At 39.9% G+C, this 21,598-nt stretch overlaps 1 protein-coding gene across 1 annotated transcript; it reads left to right on the top strand.

The window, feature by feature from the left end:
- Nucleotides 1-2,638: 2,638 nt before the first annotated feature.
- Nucleotides 2,639-20,580, top strand: tada2a (transcriptional adaptor 2A). Its single transcript, XM_082502450.1, has 15 exons — nt 2,639-2,941; nt 3,347-3,453; nt 3,535-3,594; nt 3,691-3,782; nt 7,558-7,715; nt 8,150-8,238; nt 8,647-8,719; nt 8,825-8,888; nt 10,775-10,818; nt 15,200-15,310; nt 17,424-17,495; nt 17,928-18,060; nt 18,474-18,517; nt 18,881-18,960; nt 19,431-20,580. Exons 1-15 carry the CDS (start codon nt 2,917-2,919, stop codon nt 19,614-19,616), a joined length of 1,338 nt encoding a protein of 445 aa, XP_082358576.1. The 5' UTR covers nt 2,639-2,916; the 3' UTR covers nt 19,617-20,580.
- Nucleotides 20,581-21,598: the final 1,018 nt, after the last annotated feature.

Raw genomic sequence — 21,598 nt, forward strand, 5'->3', positions numbered from 1 at the left:
GTGGCCGTTATGAGTTTACACACATCCATATTCCATTTGTACTCCAAACTGTCACCCAGAAATGAAGAGTTCCTCTTTCAAAGATAAATAAATCATAACGTTCTCACAGGACTGTTAAATAAACTCTGCTCTGGCAGGAAGCTGGAAATTCCAATGAGGGGGAGAGTGCAACTGTCCCTCTATTATGCACAGTCTGTCGGATAGCCACTTTGTCATTACCAGTGGATCTGCATTGCTCTGGGCTCTTGTGCTGTCTGAGTCTCTCCCCAGAGGTCTGGTGCAGCCCCAGAGGGTCAGGAGATGGGACGCAGAGTATGCTGCAACTGAACGCACTTGTCACTGTGGATCGTCCTCATGGACATAGCGCAGGCTAACAGGAGGAAAGCAGAGTACACAGATTTAACCCAATGTGCACGTTCACAGCCACATTAGAGCCTGTTTATGAATTTTGGGCTTTAGCAAATTATATAAAGCACACCATTATATCTTTTGAAATCAAGCAGAAAACTATGAAAATGTGAAATGGATTACATTTCTTTGTAAATATCATGAGTGGCAATTAAGGTGTAAAGCAATAGGCCTAGTTTAACACCATTACACCAGTGCCTGCCCTCTTTTTACCGAGCTACTTCCATCACATCTGGACTGAATCAGAGGGTCCTTTTACTCAAATCACAAAAATATTTCTTTTTTTTCATACTTTAAGTGGTTTTGATGCATGCAAGGTTGCAGTTTTACACATCAATGTTCAGATATTTGCTTTGCTAGGTCCCTTAGCGTGCAATCACAGGGGGCGACCTTAAGTTGCTGGGGTTTTATTTGATTCGGGGGGCCAATGCTGGATACAGACCCTGGAAAATATCTGGAGTCATAGCTATTTATTGCATCAGAATGAGCTGTTTTAAAGTCATTTTCAGGGCAAGTAGTACTTGTAGAAGAATTTTATGGGGGACAAGAAAAAACAGCATGGGGATGTTGCGTATAAGGTTCCACATCTATGATCTTTCTTTCCATTATTCAGCCTAATATACGCTGCTTATATGAAGCTCAGGTGGTGCTGTGTACAGAAAGGCAGACAAAGACTTGCACGACATTTATTGTTTTCATTAGAGAAATAGTCCAAGATCGGCACCCTGTGGTAAGATGGAGAATGACAGAAGAGTGGCGAAAATAATAAAGATCACATACATACACTAATTAATTTTTCTAAACGGGGTCCTTTCAGAAGAAGTCCAGCCTGCTAACATGCTGTAATTTTATTTAATATCGTTTTTAATAAAGGCGCTTTTCACTGGGACTAGGTCTGGGGCTATGTCACTAAACTGCAGTGAGAGAAGTGAGAGATTAAAAGTGAAACAGATCATCTCCATGTGTCTGTGAAACATTTTGATTTTATATTTTATATGATATTATTAGGTATTTTACTCCATACTATTCTTGGACTGTTGTACATGTATGGCAAAAACAACAATAAAGAGCTGTCAGCAACATTAACAGAAATTTCACCTTTAATTTGTCTCTACCTGTACCATTTATTATTATTATTATTATTATTATTATTTCAACTATTTATTTATATTCTTGTTTAAATTTCCTTTCCTACATTTAATAATTGTTATATTTATGTGTTTATTTATGTATTTTGATTGCCTTTTTAATAGTTGTGTTGTGAGCCAGCCAGGTGAAAGGTCAACCCAGACAGCAGACAGCGCCTTTGAATACTCAAGCTGAAATGCTGAAACACAAGAAATATGAAAAAAAAAAAACCATACAAAAATAAATATAGTACAATATAATCGTAATTGTAAGTTTTGGTAGGTCATTGCAAAGAAAATAAAAAAATAAATGGCGAAGTGACATTAAAATTAAACTAATTAACATGATTATATAAATATATATCAGTCTTCTTTTTTCAGCTGTTCCTTTTATTTAGGGGTCACCACAGCAGATCATCTGCCTCCATTTCACTCTACCTCTAGCTTAAAGTGGTTGTATATCACCTGCACATTAACACCAGTAAGACAACGGAGATGGTGGTTGACTTCTGGAGAAAACCAACACCTATCATACCAGTGAACATCCATAGTTTGGACATCAGGGTGGCGGACAGTTACAAATATCTGGGGGTTCACCTTAAAAGTAGATTGGAGTGGTTTGATTACTGGTCCAAGGCTATGTACAAGAAGGGTCAAAGTTGGCTTCTGGGTCTTTTTGATCGTGCAGGACATTACTGAGGACTTTTTATGACCTGGTGAGGTCTATTGCAATTTTTTATGCAGTTTTCTGCTGGGGAGGTGGCAGCACGGAGAGGAACCAGAAAACAACTTAATACTCTAATGAAGAGGGCCAGCTTTGTCATGGCCAGTCCTCTAGCCGCAGTGTAGGACGGCCCACCATTTTTGTGTATGTATTATCATTCCCACTGCACTTTTTATACATATATTTTGTTTTGTTGTTTAATCTCTGTGGTGTGGCTTTTAGTGTATATTAGTGTGTGTGTATATAGTACATTTTCTACAAAAATGTTTTAGTCTTGTATTTTATTGATTTTTGCATTTTTAAAAGTATTAGCTTTTTTGTAAGTCTTGTTTTATTTTCTGTTTTTATTGTTTTCTAATATATAATTACTTCACATTTTGTCTCTGACCCTTGTGCTGCTGTAGCAAGTATATTTGCCCAATGTGGGATTATTATAATCTCTATATATTTAGCCGTAATATAAATACCAAATATTTTACATGTATTACATTTCTTAGTTAGTTATCGATCCTCCTTATAGAAAATATCTAAGGGGAGTATTGAGTTATCTGAGCTCGATTAGCTGTGCCTTCACAATCAGGGTCACTTGCGAGCTTTGAAAAATAGATGGAACCTAAACGTCGAAGCTGTTATTAAGTTTCATTTAAACGTAATCCTATGGACCGCCTAGCATCTTTTGCAAGTAAGTTTTAGTAATATGTCACAGATACACGTATCCACTTCAGCTTTAAAGTGTTATCGTCTATCATTTTTGGGGTTATTATCTCAGGTTAGCTATATTAAGCTGGGTCTGCTATGCTAACATTAGCGTTAGCGTGCAGCGATGCTAACACGGCGTGTTAACTACTTTAACAGCCTTTAGTGCCTTTTGTTATTGAGCTGCTTTTCAAACGGTGATGAAACATTATCATACATGGCGCTTTAAAGTTAGCATGTGTGGTTTAGCTTAAAGCTCGCTGTAAAGCCTAATAAATTGAAATCTGCAGTCTTGTTTACATTGTAAGCTCGTTTCATGTAAAGAAATGTCAGCTGATTTGTTATACAACCCTACCTGGTGACTTAAAGTGTTAAAATCACGTGATTTCAGATGACCCCTCCGATAAACCGCCGTGCAGAGGTTGTTCATCGTATCTGACTGAGCCTTATATCAAATGTGCAGAATGTGGACCCTCACCTTTCCTGCTGTGCCTCCAGGTGAATCGGTCACAAAAACTCTTAAATTTACCTGCAGACAAACCCAGTCCGACTGAAACTAAACATTTTGTTTCCCTTCAGTGCTTCACCAGAGGATTTGAGTACAAGAAGCACCAGAGTGATCACAAATATGAAATCATGGTGAGTGAAATAAAAAACAAACAAACAAACAAATAAAATCTTATCCAGTGTGGCTGTCTTTCAACATCAATGTTCATCTTTCACCCCGTTATGCAGACGTCAGATTTCCCCGTGCTGGAGCCTGGGTGGACAGCCCAGGAAGAGATGGCCCTGCTTGAAGCCGTCATGGACTGTGGCTTTGGAAATTGGTTAGTATTTTCTAGTTGTTTGGTGAGATTTCCTTATAAACTACATACACATGTCCTTATTTCTTAAAAAGCCTGAATGCTAAGATTTATGGCATGCAGTCCAGTTTCCAGAGGTGGGGTACAAGCTAAACGGGTTATTGGTCTGTCGCAGGACTAACACAGAGACAGATAACTGTGCACACTCACATTCATCTACTGTCACTTTAGAACAAGTTAACCTAAAAAGCAGTCTCTGGACTTTAGGAGGAAGCCAGAGTATCTAGTATTGTGCCTTATTTGGCCTGTGGCTTCGAACACAGCTTCTACTTGCTCTCAGGCAGCAAAAATAACCACTAACTTATTTTCCAACATAAATGTTTCATTTAATGGCAATTGCATCTCTTTAAGCTAATTTTTCAGATCATTGTGCATAAAAAATCTCTAAACATCTGTTACCGACAGTAACAAAGATAACAAGTGAATGAAATGTTGCAGAGAATTTCTCTTGTTTGCTTCTTTGTCTGCAAACTTCTACACAGTCAGGAGTTAAGCAAGCAAACTTGGCACATACAGTGGGGCAAAAAAGTATTTAGTCAGCCACCGATTCTGCAAGTTCCCCCACCTAAAATGATGACAGAGGTCAGTAATTTGCACCAGAGGTACACTTCAACTGTGAGAGACAGAATGTGAAAGAAAAATCCATGAATCCACATGGTAGGATTTGTAAAGAATTTATTCGTAAATCAGGGTGGAAAATAAGTATTTGGTCAATAACAAAAATACAACTCAATACTTTGTAACATAACCTTTGTTGGCAATAACAGAGGTCAAACGTTTACTATAGGTCTTTACCAGGTTTGCACACACAGTAGCTGGTGTTTTGGCCCATTCCTCCATGCAGATCTTCTCGAGAGCAGTGATGTTTTGGGGCTGTCGCCGAGCAACACGGACTTTCAACTTCCGCCACAGATTTTCTATGGGGTTGAGGTCTGGAGACTGGCTAGGCCACTCCAGGACTTTCAAATGCTTCTTACGGAGCCACTCCTTTGTTGCCCGGGCGGTGTGTTTTGGATCATTGTCATGTTGGAAGACCCAGCCTCGTTTCATCTTCAAAGTTCTCACTGATGGAAGGAGGTTTTGGCTCAAAATCTCACGATACATGGCCCCATTCATTCTGTCCTTAACACGGATCAGTCGTCCTGTCCCCTTGGCAGAAAAACAGCCCCATAGCATGATGTTTCCACCCCCATGCTTCACAGTAGGTATGGTGTTCTTGTGATGCAACTCAGTATTCTTCTTCCTCCAAACACGACGAGTTGAGTTTATACCAAAAAGTTCTACTTTGGTTTCATCTGACCACATGACATTCTCCCAATCCTCTGCTGTATCATCCATGTGCTCTCTGGCAAACTGCAGACGGGCCTGGACATGCACTGGCTTCAGCAGCGGAACACGTCTGGCACTGCGGGATTTGATCCCCTGCCGTTGTAGTGTGTTACTGATGGTGACCTTTGTTACTTTGGTCCCAGCTCTCTGCAGGTCATTCACCAGGTCCCCCCGTGTGGTTCTGGGATCTTTGCTCACCGTTCTCATGATCATTTTGACCCCACGGGATGAGATCTTGCGTGGAGCCCCAGATCGAGGGAGATTATCAGTGGTCTTGTATGTCTTCCATTTTCTGATGATTGCTCCCACAGTTGATTTTTTCACACCAAGCTGCTTGCCTATTGTAGATTCACTCTTCCCAGTCTGGTGCAGGTCTACAATACTTTTCCTGGTGTCCTTCGAAAGCTCTTTGGTCTTGGCCATGGCGGAGTTTGGAGTCTGACTGTTTGAGGCTGTGGACAGGTGTCTTTTATACAGATGATGAGTTCAAACAGGTGCCATTCATACAGGTAACGAGTGGGGGACAGAAAAGCTTCTTACAGAAGACATTACAGGTCTGTGAGAGCCAGAGATTTTCCTTGTTTGAGGTGACCAAATACTTATTTTCCACCCTAATTTACGAATAAATTCTTTACAAATCCTACCATGTGGATTCATGGATTTTTTTTTCACATTCTGTCTCTCACAGTTGAAGTGTACCTCTGGTGCAAATTACTGACCTCTGTCATCATTTTAAGTGGGGGAACTTGCACAATCGGTGGCTGACTAAATACTTTTTTGCCCCACTGTAGGTGTGACTTAGAAACCTGAAAGTTCTTATCTATATCTGATATTACAATGTTATGTTGCCTAGGAATCACCTAAAAACAGACAGTACATGTTGGCCTGTTTATGCTGTTGACTGGCTGATGTACTTAATCAAACTGAGAAAAGTTTTAAAGAAATGTTGGGATGGGATGTTATTTTTGTAAATAAATAGGAAATAAATATTGGACTGATTGTATATTTATATAGAGCAAAATGTATCTACATCTATGTATGGTTAATGGCCCACTGTCTACTATTGTATTACTACACCTGTCAGTCTGACACAGTCCACGCCTCTTCTTTGTTTAAATAAAAACTGGTATGCAAGGTTTTGTTCAACGAAGTGCACTCCCGTATAGTAAATGAGGATTTTAGAACATAACTTTTCATAATAGTTGCATATTTATGGCTTCAAATCCCATTTGCTTAAGTACATTTAAACAGTTTTTTATCCATCATTAAATGTTTAATATAATCTTGAAATACCGTAAGCTTAACTCAAATGATGTAACATTGTTACTGTAAGGGTCACAATTTGGAGATGTTGCTATATTTGATTTTATGATCTACTTTTCTCAGTGTGATTAAGTTTATCAGTTTCTCAACATCATGAATTGGCCAAACAGTACTGTAGCACAGGCCTTTATTAGTTGTTATAAAACTATAAATTATAAAACTATAATTTATAATTATAATTAAAATGAAATTATAATTAAAACTATCAATTATAGAGCTGGCTCCAGGCTAGTGCTATAATGTTGACCCATGTAGAGTTAACTGTCTGTTAACGGTTGCTACAGCTCAAGTTGCCCATCAGCTCGAAGCTGTTAAAACCCTTCCACGCTTTCATGCACAGGGAGAGAAAAACACGAGGGAGGAAAGGCTGAACAAGGGTCACAGTGCAGTCACCCATGTTTGAACTCAAGCTCACTAGTAGAAAAACTAGAATATCAGGAGATGGCGTCCTTCTCCCCGCGGGTAGCGATGTGCCAGCTGATGAATAGATTAAGGTGTAGATGAACTGTATAGTTGTTTTTTGTGTAATGCATTGTAGGTTCATATCCATGTATCTTGCAAATCCATTTTTTTCCTCCTGTTTCTGCACAGCTTTCAAACTCTGATGATAAAGAAGTTGCTGTTTTTCACAGAAAATGTAATTCATAAGTAAATGAGTGAAACAAATCAGTTCAATTCTTCTAATTATGCCAAGCCTGCATAAGACTGAGACCTCTTCCTATAATTCCTGCTCTTTTTTGAGCACACTGAGTTTCATAGCCTGGAGGTTGAAACTCTTGAGTTGTAGTCACCACTCTGCACCACTGCATTCACAAACTGTTTTGCTTGCTCACAAGTTAAATATTAATTGTTTGACTTAGACGCCTGGTGATTGAAACTCAAATGTTTGATTTGGTGATGTCTTGAAAACAGAGATTAGGTTTTAGGACATGGTTGAAGTTTCTAATGAAGAACATTTTTTTTTCCTCCCATAAAAAGGTGTTTGAACCATACAGTGCCATAACTATAGCCTTAGTTGGCTAAAAGTATCATATGAAAGCCTCCAGTTATTTTTGATCTGTTCCTTCTCCCTGCTTGTCTTCATCAGGCAAGATGTTGCGTATCAGATGCGCACTAAAACCAAAGAGGAGTGTGAGAGCCACTACATGAAGAATTTCATCAATAACCCACTCTTCTCCTCCACCCTGCTCAGCCTGCGGAAAGCAAAAGACTCTCGTGTTGCAGAGGGCGCTATTCCTTTTAAACGTAAGCACCCACAATGTTTACTTCATTATTAAAAAGTGTTTAGATTAAGTTTGATTGTTTATTATTATTATTATTATTTATTATTTAGTTTTATTAAATATTATTCCAGGTTTCATTATGGGCCTTTAGGGCATCTAGAAGAAAGTTTAACATATAAAATTTGAAGCCACCGGCCCGACAGTTGGGCAGAAGCAGTTGGTGACTGAGGATCGTGTCTCATTTCCTGGCGGGCTTCAGGTCTCCATCTGTCACAGTGTTGACTGCTCCACAAGCATTTTAACGTCTTATTCTTGCATCATTTGACAAATTCAAAGTAGAGACAGACGGTTGTTACGTGTCTGATTTTATAAAATGCACAAAATTTGGAGGTGGTGCTCTTTGTTGATCTTTACATTTTTAAGCTTTATCTTGCTAAATTTTCTGTGATGCCACAGCGAGCGACGATCCCCCTCGGCCCACATTTGACTCGGTGCTGTCTCGCGACATGGCTGGATACATGCCTGCCAGAGCCGACTTCATGGAGGTGAGGGAACACATTTGTCCTGTAGCTGATTGTGTGTTTGGATGCATGGTAGCGCGAAAGTGCACAGAATAAAGGTATGTGTGGAAAAGATAAAGGTGGCTCATGAAGTACTTAAGTGGCAAGTTACATGAGTTAATTTTTAATGTGTTATATTTGTTTTGGCGTTTAAAACACAAAAAAGTGCTATGGAGCAGGTTATTATTAATCTTTCCCTCATCACGGATTAGTTTCCCAGTTCCTACTGCCGGAAAACTTAACCACAGCATGACGCTGCCACCACCATGCTTTACTGTAGGGATGCTTTCCTCCAAGTTCTGGGCATATGTAAAAGGTCTATGAATCTTCCTGTTGTTTGATTTGCTGTTTAATATTGATAGCATTTTCCCTTACGTGTCCATTCTATTAAAGGAGTTTGACAACTATGCAGAATGGGATTTGAAAGATATTGACTTTGTGGATGATGATTCAGACGTCCTTCGTGGTGGGTTACATTTTGTTTTATTGACAACTAAACAACAACAGTGTGAATCCCAGCATTTACATTACAAAACCTGTGAACTGTGTCGCACATGTTCTTGTTTTTCAGCACTGAAGCTTGCAGTTGTTGATATTTATCATTCAAGATTAAAGGAGAGACAACGGAGGAAGAAGTAGGTCTCCTTTAATTTATTATGGGATGAAAAATTAATTCAATGTAATGTAATGACTCCAGTGTGTCAGCAGGTGGCATCATAAGCCTTTATTGTGGAACCTCAGTTTCCACGGATACTTCATTATACTTTCAGGTTGAAAAAAATGCATTTCATACTGTATTAAAATGAACAAGGCTAACAATTCCAACATCCTATCTACACCATTTAAATATTAATGATTTCATTACGCTAATACATTTATAACTTCTAATCTAAACCTTGTTATTTTCTTAAAAGCTTTTTAAAGACACGAATCCTGAGAGGGATTGTCACAAAGTCAGCAGCGTGATTATAATTGCATATTTAAGCCTTTTTCAGGCTCTCATTACAAGCCGCAGGGAGTCATTCAGGTGCAACTTACAAGCTGCGGGAACTTCTATTCAAACCCTGAATATATTTTTGGAAATTGGGAAAATGTGTCTGTCCCCCCAGTGAACGACGTGCATGCCAAGCTGCTTGACATTTTGCCCAGTTTTAGTTGGGCATGGAGAGCATTCTCACCAGAGGAGAGTTTGGAAAATGTTTTGAAGCTCATAGAAAATGTACTGTGCACAGTTTACTTGTAGCTAATCAGAGAGGCTACCGGGATCACACCCCCTGCTCACGCTCGTCTCACAGTCCACTGTAAATCCCAGTAATACTCAGTTCTGTTGTATGTATCTCACATTTATTGAGTTAAGTTTGGTGGGTAGAGAAATATAGATAACGTTGCATATGTAGCAGCAGTTAAAACAGTAAACAGTAAAACCCATTGTACCTAATAAAATGGCAACTGGTGGTTATCATTGGGTACTGGAAAGCCCTCAAATTCAAGTCACTGTGGGCTGCAGGAAATCACAATGACTATTTTTCTGTATTCTGATAGTCAGCTGATGTAATAAGAAATTGAAGTCAATTTTAAAGGTTTCTAAGGATATTAATCTGCCTTTAACACATTAGCTGTCATTCTTGGACATACACGGACAAGCGTTGCTGCAGCGTATCCATCACTAAATCAACTTTTAACGACTTCATGCTCCCTGAGCACGCTTGGAATGGCATGTCTGACTAGGAGGGAATGAGTGTTTTACAGCTCCCTCATCTGTCCCTGAGACCCGGTTTTATCTCTGCTAACTTGTAGCTTGTCAGAAAGGCTTTTAAGATCAGAAGTTGAGCTGAACCTTAAAGCACACTTTTTAGCATAATTGCAGGTTTTGAGGGCCTAAAGGCCATTTATTTTATTCCCCTCAAAACAGGCCTTTAAATAGTCATGAAAAGCCTTGAGCTTAATTTCCAGGCGTCCTAAATATTCCTCCTTCATTTATCAACAGGGCTGTTGGTTTTAAAGTGTTTCTGTATGTGGTTGAAAAAGATGTTGTGAAACTCAGACGTGAAAGTAGGAATCTCCTGAATGTGTCACATTTATTGCTTTTATACTGTTATAAGTCATTAAATTCATTTTCTGTAAGTAATTGTAAATGTTATTATTCCTAATTTAATTAACATGGTAAGTTATTTCTGCTTGTTATTAAAAGCTTCAGTGTATTAATGCGTAATGTCGATGCACTCAGTGTCCAGTTTGTTGGGTGCAGTGCAGCTTGGACGTCTTCACAAAGATCAGCATGCTCAGTTTTTGTTGCAGATTACTTTGCAGAGGATTGATTCAGCTCGAGGATCAGTTTGGAGAATGTCATTTGTGGGCTGTAATGCAGAACCTCATTATGATGTAATGTGATGGACACGAGCACACCAAACTACAGCCCTCAAAATGATCATATAGTTGATATATACTGTATTTTTAACTTTCCAAAGTGTAGCGTAAGTCAGAAAATAAATGTCTACATCCATGTCTTTGTTTCTTTCAGGATAATCCGAGACCATGGATTGATCAACCTGCGGAAATTCCAGAGTGAGTCCTCTTTTGAAACACTCTTGGGGTTGGCTGCGACAGTATTCATAGCAGCTCAGGGAGACATGCGATATCTGGCAGCCAAATCGGCACAGAGGGTTTCTATGGATGCATGCAAATAACTCCGCTGTAATAACCACCGTTAACCTCCACGGCCCCTCTGGTAGCTGATGTGTGGCAACTGGCCGCGCTTATATTTACAGCGAAGGGTACGAATAGCCTGCGTTGGCTCGAGTGTGCCGCGGCATAATTGCAATCACAGTGCGGTGAGCTTTGCTGCCATAATGGCTGAAGTGTGTCAGGAGAAAGAGAGCTGTTTTTATTGATCCACCCGTTACAGGTTGGGTTGCAGCGAGCTCAGTAACGTAATTCTTTGCATCTCTGGGGTTTTTTTTTCATTACACAGCGAGAACTGGTGTGAATGGATTTGTCCAATTAGAGCGTGTCTTTTTAAACTATGTGCGACCACCCTGCCCTTCGTTATATCTCCATGTGTTGCTCTGTGAAATTGTCTGTGGTTGGGGAGTTGAAGAGTTCTCCCCTCATGTTTTATTTATGTATCCTCCAGCCTCCAGTTAGCCCTCCTTCCTCTTTTTCCCTTATCTCCCCAGTCTTTGGAGACAAAGGGAACTCGGAGTAGCTGTAGAGCTGCAGACTGGTTGTCATGGAGACTGTCAAAGAGTGTGTGTGTGTGTGTGTGTGTGTGTGTGTGTGTGTGTGTGTGTGTGTGTGTGTGTCACATGCAATAATGGAAGCAGTATCTGAGCCCAGGAGGCTCACGGTATCATGTCTCAGTGACTGCTGGAGGCAGAATGACCAGCGTTGTTGTTTCAGGACAGCGATCTGTTTGACGTCCTGTAAGAGCTCGCCTCTCTGAATGATTCAGGTTACGTTGCTATTTGCAGTCAGAGTTTTGTGTGCCGATCATGTGAAACCACACACAGGTCCAGCATTGATGTCTCCTCGGAGATATGAACATTTTTCCTTGTGTTGCTCAGAGCATGACTTCATGTGTTTAGCCTGAGATGGCAGCTGATAATTAGCTCTCGCAGGCTGGAGTCTGACGATGGAATTTGACCCTGACACACACACATCAGCTTTCCTCGGTGGCTTTGACACTTGTCTGTTACTCAGCAACACGGGCAATGCTTTCACATGAGCACAACAAGCGCTTTCAGAGTGAGAGCTAAACATGGTGAATACACAGCAGTGGGGCGTTACTGTGACAAATCACAGGGACAGGGTTGCTGATTCTGTTTAATTTCATTCATTTTTTCTTCCTGTAGTGCTCCTTGACTACACTTTCAATTAGAAAAGATAGGGGACCAAAACTAATTGTAGAACTGTTGCATTAAAATCATTGTTGGCTTTGAAATTTGAATCTTTTGGCCCCTTTTGATTGCACTGTCAAGTTAAACCATCGGCTATATGCTAGCTGGACAGTTTGTATGTATTCAGCATTTATAGCTGAAGAAGGCACGCTGCAGCTTTGTACAGAAATGTGCGAATTCATTTAGGCTGTTTAGATTTGAATTAGGTACGAACACCAAATAGTCATACACAGAAAAATTGTTCGGGTTGTTCAGTCTCCTCCTCCAACTGATGAAGGTTGTCTGTGTGGAAATTACTCAGTCTCAAAACACTTTTGTAAAGTGACAGACTGTGTGCAAAAACAATTAGTGAGCGTACCGCCTCTGTCCGACCTGAGCAGTCTGGAGGTGAAACTGCCTTGAAACTCGCCATTATTTACTTGTCTGTAGACAGGGGGCGGGGCAAATTAAAAGAGAAACCTGAGCCCTTGACCCTTGCGATGAGGGTTATGCAGTGGCTCTGTTATTGCTGTGAGAATCATTTTTCCAAATGGTTTTTGCTCACTTGTCTCCTTGGAGTGAAGAGTCACTGCAATTCAATAAAGTTGATCTGAGTGTTCACCTTAATACTGTGATAAAGCATTTCTGTTCTGGTCTCTACTGTGATGTAATGAAAATGATGTGAGTCGTTTGCTGTGGCATTTGCGATCTCCAGATCTCATCCCTGCTGAACATGTAGTGGACAGCGGTCGCGCCGTCATCGTAAAAGCAACAGATAAGGGGGAATATCTTTTTATAAGGTATTCCATCTCTCCTGTAGAGTTTCCGAGACGCAGACAATCATTCATGCCCTTTACTATTTTTACTATTTTTCATCTTTGAGTTCTTTTCTTTTATCTCTACCACCGTCCCGTTTTTGGAGAAATCCTTTTTTTTTTTTCGTGACAGCCCTGAATATTTTTGATCAAATATCATTTTATTACAGCCAACCTTAAACAAAACAATGTTTAATTCATTGTTCTTCAGCACATCCACTGAGTTATAGATGAAAGCACACAACAGGTGTACGCTGATGATGTGTGGTGACATTGACAACCAGCAGTCTGAGGGAACCTTTAAGTTGCTTTAAAAATCTCCCGGGACTACAGTTGTCAGGAATTTTAGGCAAAATGTGTGCAAACCCATGGAACGTTGAAAGTGTTCTGTTGGCATATTATAACCCAACACAGTTTAACTTTTTTTTTTAACTTGTCACCCACGTTCAGCTTGTAATCACAATTATCAAAATGTTTTGATGGATTTTTTCCACTTGAATTTTTTCTATATATTGCTAGTTCAGGACAACTGTTGTCTCACGGTGCTTTATATTATGAAATTATATATTTTCAGTTCAGTGTTTGTCGATCCCCAGGATATGACAGTCACATATGGGGAGAAAGAAAAGCTCAGTTTTAACAGAGAGAGACAGCCATCTGTCACAACCTTTTGGGGAGAAGGATGAAAACAAATGGGACAAAACAAACTGAAGGAGACAAAATGCAAGAGTGCATCAAAGGAAGTCCCCAAGCACTTTTGCTGAGGTCTGTTTGTACCAACACACCTAAGCAGTGGTTCAGGTTAGCAGACCCCCTGCAGACTATAAGCTTTATCAAAAAGGAAAGTTTAAAATCGAATCTTGAAAGTAGAGATGGCATTTGTTTCCATAACTCAGAGTTCGTCAGACCCATTCTGCTTTTGGAGATTCTGTGAACCACGTGTAAGCCCACGTGTATGGCTGTAGGTGTGAATGTGAGGATGAATGGTTGTCTGTCTCTGTCGTAGCCTTGTGAAGGAACGGCAAACTGACCAGAGTAACCCTGGCTCTTGTGATAGCTGGGATGAGGTGTTGTGGACTGTGAGTTTAGAAAAGGTGGATAAAATTGTTGTGTTTTTTTTTTTTTGGTGTTTTTTGGTTTTTTTTGGGGGGGGTTTCTTTTCATTTTTTCATGGATCAACAGTGTTGGATGCTGTTTTGGAAAAACAGAAAAACAAGAAACACACAAATCTGTCAGGAATGCAACTAAATAACTGGAACCTAATCAAAAAACATGTGACGTGTTTTGGTTTTTGTTTTTTTTTTGTTTTTTTTTTTGTTTGTTTGTTTTTTTTTAAAGCAAATCTGAAAATTATTGGATAACAAGGTTTTAGCATTAAAAATCTAATTTAGATCAAAGAGCTGCTACTTCTTGTTTACAGTTAGTCACTCCGTCCCGCAAGGGAAATATTGTGTTACAGCAACAGGATCAAGATTAAAAGTGGTACAGTCTACAGAAAATAAACAACATAATAAAAGTGCCACGGGTGCACAGAGAGAGCCTTATACTGTGAGAGAGTGCAAACATTTCATACATACAACAGTGGTTAAAGAAAAACAACAAGAGCTAAGTTAACAAAAAGTAAACAGTGAGACTGAGAGATGTGCAAGAGAGTAGTGTAAATTGTAAGAAATTAAGAAACAGTTGCAAGAAGGTGTAATAAAGAAATGTGTGTGAAATCCTTTTGCTGACAGGTGTGTTCACCTGTCAGAACAAGAACGGTTACTGTACAGTTAACCCCTACAAGAACATGAATAAATGATGGTAACTAACAGTATTGTTACTTCAGGGCAGCTATTCCATAAGCCTTACATTGGGTTGTGGTTAGATAAATCTGTTAAGCACTGTTTGCGTGGATGCTGAGAGACCATACAGGCCATTTAGTAGCTACAGGATGCAAATTCTCCCCTTGCACCAGCTTCAGAGAATCATAGCGGTGCATCTACAGGGTGACTGTGATAAATGTTGGTAATATTTACATGCCTATATGCACAGCATTGATGCAGAGCTGCAAGTTGACGGCTGTTCTCTGGTGGTTAACTGCAAAAAAGAAACCAAATTACTTCACCTAGAATGCAGTAAAAAAAAAAAAAACTGCTCACGTCTAAAAGTGTCTGCTGGGGATATTTTTCTTTCATATTTCTGTTTTATATTTGTTTGTATCTGCCTGCCTACTCACATCTCTCTCTCTCTTTCTCGTCTCTCTGTCTCCGGTAGTGCTGGAGCGATGCTACCCAAAGGAGGTGCAGGAGCTGTATGATGTCATGAGAAGATTTGCCAGAGTGGTTGGACCAATTGAACATGACAAATTCATCGAAAGTCACGCATGTTAGTATCTGGCTGAGTTCACATGGCAGGGTTACGTGCAATTTAAGCAACTGTCACAAACACAGAGAATCGATTTGACCAGTTTTTGCCACACTGTCTCAGCATCGCACAGACGAACGCAGCGTCAAGGGAGGTTATTTTTAATCTTTGTGGGAAGGTAATGCCAGACCCCTTCCTGTTTTTCTCTGAGAGATTCCCACGTTTCCACTATGTCTGTGTACAAATTAAAGAAAATTCTAACACGAAATGTCTTCATTAGTCAGCAATGCTTCTTGACACAGGCTTATCAAGTTTTTGAACCTCTGCTGTCATTTGGATATCTCTTAAATTGGCATCTCACAGACAGTTGCAGTTTCCTGGCAACCAGCAGGGACTCCAGGAAGTTGCAGTTCATTGCAAAGAAATAGTCAAGCACCTACATCTCTTTAAACAGCAGATTTTTATTTTTACACTTCACATATATTAAGGTAATTAGTCAGCTTTGGAAGTGCTGACTGGATTTTTTTCTTTTTCTTTACATGTTGGACGGAGCCTGGCTAGCTGTTTCCACTTGTTTACCATCTTTATGCTAAACTAAGCTAAGTCTGCTCTGGCTGCAGTTCGACAGCCAGCACACAGTTAGATTAAACAGGCATGTATTAGGTTGGTTTCAGTCTTCTTAACCTTCAAGTTGAACGCTAATCCTGCTACAAGAAAAATCGTAACTAATCTTTGGAACAACCAGGATTTCTTAATCGATTGATTACTCATAACATGTAGTATAATCAAAATCACTTTCACAGTTATTGAGCAACACATTCTCGCTGTTAGCTCTGCACAAAACTGGTGAGCTGTCCAGGGTGTACCCCCTGCAGCTGGGTTAGGCTCCAGCACCCAGTGACCCTGCGTTGGATAAGTGGAAGATGGATAGACGAACTAAACTGATAACATTATTTTTTGGACCACACTAATTAGTCAGTCATAGCGCCGGTTAGTGATTTCTTTAAAAAAAAAAAAAAAAAACTCAGGATACTAGAAAGACCTGCTCTTATGGTCAAGGACTTACGGTTCATGTGAACCGTGCATCTATTGCAACAACTTTTTCAGGACTGCAGACAAATCATTGCAGAGCTGCACAAAGCTAAAACTACACTGTTAATTGGTTCACAGTAGGACAAAGTGTCCATGCATGAAGAAAATTCAGGACTGTCCCTAAAGGTGGACGTGCTGCAAAGTTCACAGTGAGAACAAGTCCATTGCTTAAAAAGGAGGGGGGGAAAAAACACCAGGATAACATCAAAGCCTGCAGGATTCTCTACAGTCTGCTGAAATCCGTGTTCATGTGTCTGTGAATGAAAGCAGTCTGCAACAGACCAGCTGGATGTCCCATAACAATTCCTTGGCAGTGTCCTGAAAAGCAGTGCACACAAATAAAGCTTGTTGGGGATTTGCTGTCCCTGTTTGTATCTAATGTATCAAAAAAAATCAGGACACCAGTTCATAACCCAAAGTTCAGGAGAGGCTAGGTGATACAAAAAGACAATGACCTAGATAAACAACAATAAAACAGTTCAAACCTGGAAAAATTAGAGTCCTGGGCAGCAAACAGGTTGCTGGTTCAGATCTCCTGGTCTACTGCAGCCTTTCTCTGTCGAGTTTGAATACTGTGCATGTAGGTTTTCTGTGTACTCCGGCTTCCTCCCACAGTCTGAAGCTTGGTAGATTAATTGATGGTGTTATATCGGCCATAGATGTACTAATCTGAATATGAGATACTAAAAATATGTAATGGAGCTTGATGCTTCTAAATGGTTTTTTTTTTTTGTTTTTTTTTTGTTTTTTGGGGGGGGGGTTACTCATGTCATGAAAGTCATAAAAAGTCCAGTAATCAATTCAGACATTGATGTTTTCTTTTGTGTCTTTCTCAGTAGTCCTCGAGCCGTCCAGTTCCCAGATGTTGATTTAATTTTTTATGAATGCTGTATGAAACTGTTCTGAGAAGCACAAAATGCTTACTCATTGTGCTAAATGAAATGTGAGCTGCAGCTGTGTGAAAGTGAGTTCAGGGATCTCTGCAACAGTCTGCACAGGTTTGCTTTTAACTGCCTTCATTTCTCTCTCTCTTTGTTTCCAGTGGAGTTTGAGCTGAGGAGAGAGATCCGCAGGCTGCAGGAGTACAGGAAAGCAGGGATCAAGTCTTTCTGCAGTGAGTCAAGTTTGAACTTTTCTTTCCCTCCTCCCCTGAACAAAAACTTCATTTTAAAGTTGTGTGCATAAGCAGGAAAATGTGTTTATATTCAGGCTTGCACTTTATTTTTAGTTCAGTTCAAATCAATTATTTTTTGCTGCACCAGCAGAACACTCACAGTGTTTGGATCATTTTTGGAATTTTAATCCTGGACCAGCTTGTTAATGTGTGCCACGGAAAGACTAAAAGTGCGCAGGCTCCTAGGGCTTTTCTTTGGTATGTGGACTGTTGATCCAGCAGAGTAAGACATGTGAGGGTGTTAGCTTGAACTGTGCGAAATTGTAAAGGACATTTTTGGCAGTTTCTGATACTTTATGGCCTAAACAGCGTAGCAGTTTCGAGTCGCAGCCCTAATTTTGTACGCTCTTTGTTCACCTTTCTGTGCAATAGGTGCCAAGGTGTACGAGCGGGTGAAGCGAATGCGTGAAGACGAGCGGAGGAAGAGGACCATGCTGTGTGACGTACTGCAGTACATCCAGGATGGCAGAGCCTGTCAGCAGTGGCTCAGCAAACAGGCTGCAATGTAAGGCTCTAAACTCCCCGCTTGTAGCCCAGCGTGTAATAGAAGGGCTGGTGAAGCCGCGCTCTCCGGAGACACTGACCTCTGTCATCACTCCCAGCACTGTTCATGCTGAGATGAATCGAGCTGTATTATAGAGCATCTCGCTTACACCACAGTCTCTGCTGTATTTTTAGTCCTTTTAATGGGTCGCTGCTCCTCTTGTTTTCATCCTTTTCTTTGGATGTTATCCAAGTTCTTCCAATTATTCTACCTTTTAAAAAAAACCTTGAATGCTATGATTCTTCTTTTCTGGCTGATGATCCTGGAGTGAGAGTAGTGAACAAAAGCCCAGGGGTGGGGGGGTGTGTGTGTGTGTGTGTGTACATATATAAACATGGCAGCCAAGATAATAACACTTTTCTTAATGATTGCAGAGATGCTGGAATCACTCCAGCTGTCACAACAATCACAGTGTCAGGTACGGCGTTTCTTTCCACCTTTCCTTATGTATTCTGTCCTCTCCGTGGCTCCCGGCACATTAATGCAAACAACTTCTCCATTTATCTGCTCAAAAATAGCCCCCTGCTTGCATATTTTCCTAGCTATTTTTGTTTCCCTTTCAAATTAACTGCCTTTCCCTAACCTCCAGAGCACAAATGGGACACACACTCCCACATGGCTATATTTACACAATTTGCACAGCGTAAATATTTGTTCGCCCGTCTCTTCGATGCAAAGGAATTAACTGCATGTTGCCAGGCTGCTATTATGTTCTCTGAAGGGTTGGCTAACATTGTGGTGCTGAATTTCCATTTGACTGTAGAAATTTTTTGCTCCACAGCAACAGGTAGGCGGAGCGCCCCACCTCTCAACCTGACCGGACTGCCGGGAACAGAGAAGCTCAACGAGCGGGAGAAAGAGGTAAAGATATGGTCAGGCAGATGGAATAAGGGTCAATATGCGTTAAGTCGTTTCTCATTAGTCATCTGCTTACACATCTATGTCAACAACATGGCCCTGGCCTCTCTTAATGACTTCCCTCTGTCATGGTTTGGATCTCCATTTTGGACAGTGGTGTTGGGAATCTTATCAGAAGTGATGGAATTATGAACACAGAAAAGTACAGTCAGATTTGGATCCATCGTGGAATACTATCTGAAAGCATGTGATTGTCTTAATTTTTCCAGCTTGACAATGATGCCAAATACACTGCCATTGGAATAAAAGCATGCCCAAGTTGGAAAAATACATAAATCACTTCACGTATTTTCTTAGAAAAAGGTAAAGAAATGAGAGTTGGCTCAAGACTTTAGCACTGTATTTACCGGTGTGTTTGTTTTTTAAAGCTACTCCCTCCGTTTCTAAACCCTGTGTTTATTTTGTGGTTGTAGCTGTGTCAGGTGGTGCGGCTGGTACCGGGCGCCTACCTGGAGTACAAACAAGCTTTACTTAACGAGTGCAGACGGCAGGGCGGGCTGCGGCTGGCGCAGGCGCGGGCGCTGATCAAGATCGACGTCAACAAGACTCGCAAGATCTATGACTTCCTAATCAAAGAGGGTTACATCACCAAGGCGTAGGAGTGTTTGACCACAGTGGGAAGTTCGATCGTGGTTAGTGTTTAGTTTGTTTTTAATCTTGTAATGTTGTCAGCTCAAGTTTTGTAAGACGTTCAGATTGTTGCTGCTTGTTATATTATAACATTTGTTATTGTGTGTTTTTAGTTTAAATGTACTCAAGTCTTGTATAATTGTGAGAAGAACAGGGGATTGTATTAAAATTATGTATTTATTTCTCCTGATATAAAGTGTTAGAAAATGACCTGATGTACATGTTGATATTTTTAAACTGTAAAAGAGCCGCTTGGATTAAAATTCTTGGTAACTTTTTAGTTTACTGTAGGTTTGAATTAATAAGCGGATTCATTTAGTGAAATTAGGAACCGGAGCACCATTTGGTCATAAATGTGAGGCTTGTCGAAACCATACAATTCAGTAAATTTTATAGTAAAATTATATTTATAACATGAATATTTACTTCAAATCTTTTTTTTAGCTGTTTTTGTACTTCCTAGTGGAGATCCGTTTGCATTTGCAAAAAACAAGTGATGAAAGGAGCTCTTTTATGAAATGAGTGGTTTTTCAGGGCTGCTTATAGAGCAAGGTAACTGTTTTTTTTTAATCAGATGTTGGTGTGAGTGGTCTCTGCCCATTTAACTACTCCTGGAAAAACAAAAACTATTCTAATGATTGTCTAACCATGTCTTTATTGGTTTTTACTGAGGTGTCAAAACTCATCATTGAGGAAGAAGTCATCAAATGCTGCTTTCATGGGGGAAAGAGTATAAAAAGAAAACATAATTTCATTGTAATTTTTTTGGAAAGCTGCAGAGGTGAAAATTGTATAACTGGCACAAGCCACATAACTGCAGCACTGAGGGTTAAAATGATAATAAGCAGCATCCTCTTCGGGATGTCATGGCTGTTAGATTGGATGTAGTTTTAATTAATGCAGACAATAAAATCAAAGTCACTCGATTACTCAGCTGAACCTTCCTTCTGTGTATCAGTCAAGTCTCCATCCCACCGTGACCTGAGCTTTTGTTTGGGGTTGATTTTTTTATTTTTTTTATTTCACCTAGCTATTTGGGGATTGTTTGTCCTCACATGGGGACAGTTTAGTTTAAAGTAAAACACAATAAAGCTGCCGTTATTTGACAAAGTATAAAAGACTTTGTTAAGCAGAATGAAGTATAAGGTGCAGAAATATCAAATTTTAATGTCCCCATATGAGAACTTGGGGTGTCAGGAGGGCATGGGGGGCACAGAATAATATCTTTAGCCTGCTTACAGTTGCATCTTCAAGCTGCTTGGCAACCCAAATCCATGTCACTACCTCCCTTTTTTTTTTTTTTTTTTTTTTTTTAAATGCTTACACATACAAGGTTATACCGAAACAGACTGGTAGGTCACAAAAAAGAGCCTTACCTCCAAATATAAATTACTGCTAATTGAAATGATTATCTTCCTTTTAATTAAGTTGGATCTGCTGAAATAAGTTTGAGGCAAACTCGAAGAAGAGAAACCACAGAAATGTGCAGAGTCAGTCTATGCAAGATTGATTTAATTTTGCAAATAGTTTCATGAACTTCAATAAAAGCTAATCAGAATTTATTTCACTTTAGAATTTCTCATATAATAAATACATTATTGTAGATTTCTTTCAACAGTTACACAAATAGAAAGAACAATGTCCTTTGTCATATCTTTAAACTGGTTCATGTATGTCTGTGCCAGAATTTAATGGGTTATTCCTCTGGCTGGGGTTCCATCTCTCTACCCAGTTACATGATCTTTGGCTCTAGATTTTGTGATCTTTCCTGCTGACAAAAAGCACTGAAAGTATACCTCTGCTTTTCCCTTGGCAGAGGAATGACGAGTATATTATTGAGAGGCATTCACACCTCATTGCAGATTCTTCAAATTGAGACAGAATACTGCTGAGTAAGGGTGAACGATGCTCTTCTCTGACGCAGACAAACGGAAGCAGATATTTCAGTCTT

This window comes from Aulonocara stuartgranti (genome assembly GCF_965226115.1).
Source record: "Aulonocara stuartgranti genome assembly, chromosome: 14".
Classification (NCBI taxonomy): Eukaryota; Metazoa; Chordata; class Actinopteri; order Cichliformes; family Cichlidae; genus Aulonocara; species Aulonocara stuartgranti.

Excerpts from the sequence above, each read along its gene's own strand:
- tada2a (XM_082502450.1), top strand. The coding sequence starts at position 2,917 with ATGGACCGCCTAGCATCTTTTGCAA. Across the intron at positions 2,942-3,346 it reads CCGCCTAGCATCTTTTGCAA|ATGACCCCTCCGATAAACCG; the intron begins GTAAGTTTTAGT and ends ACGTGATTTCAG. Across the intron at positions 8,720-8,824 it reads TGATTCAGACGTCCTTCGTG|CACTGAAGCTTGCAGTTGTT; the intron begins GTGGGTTACATT and ends CTTGTTTTTCAG.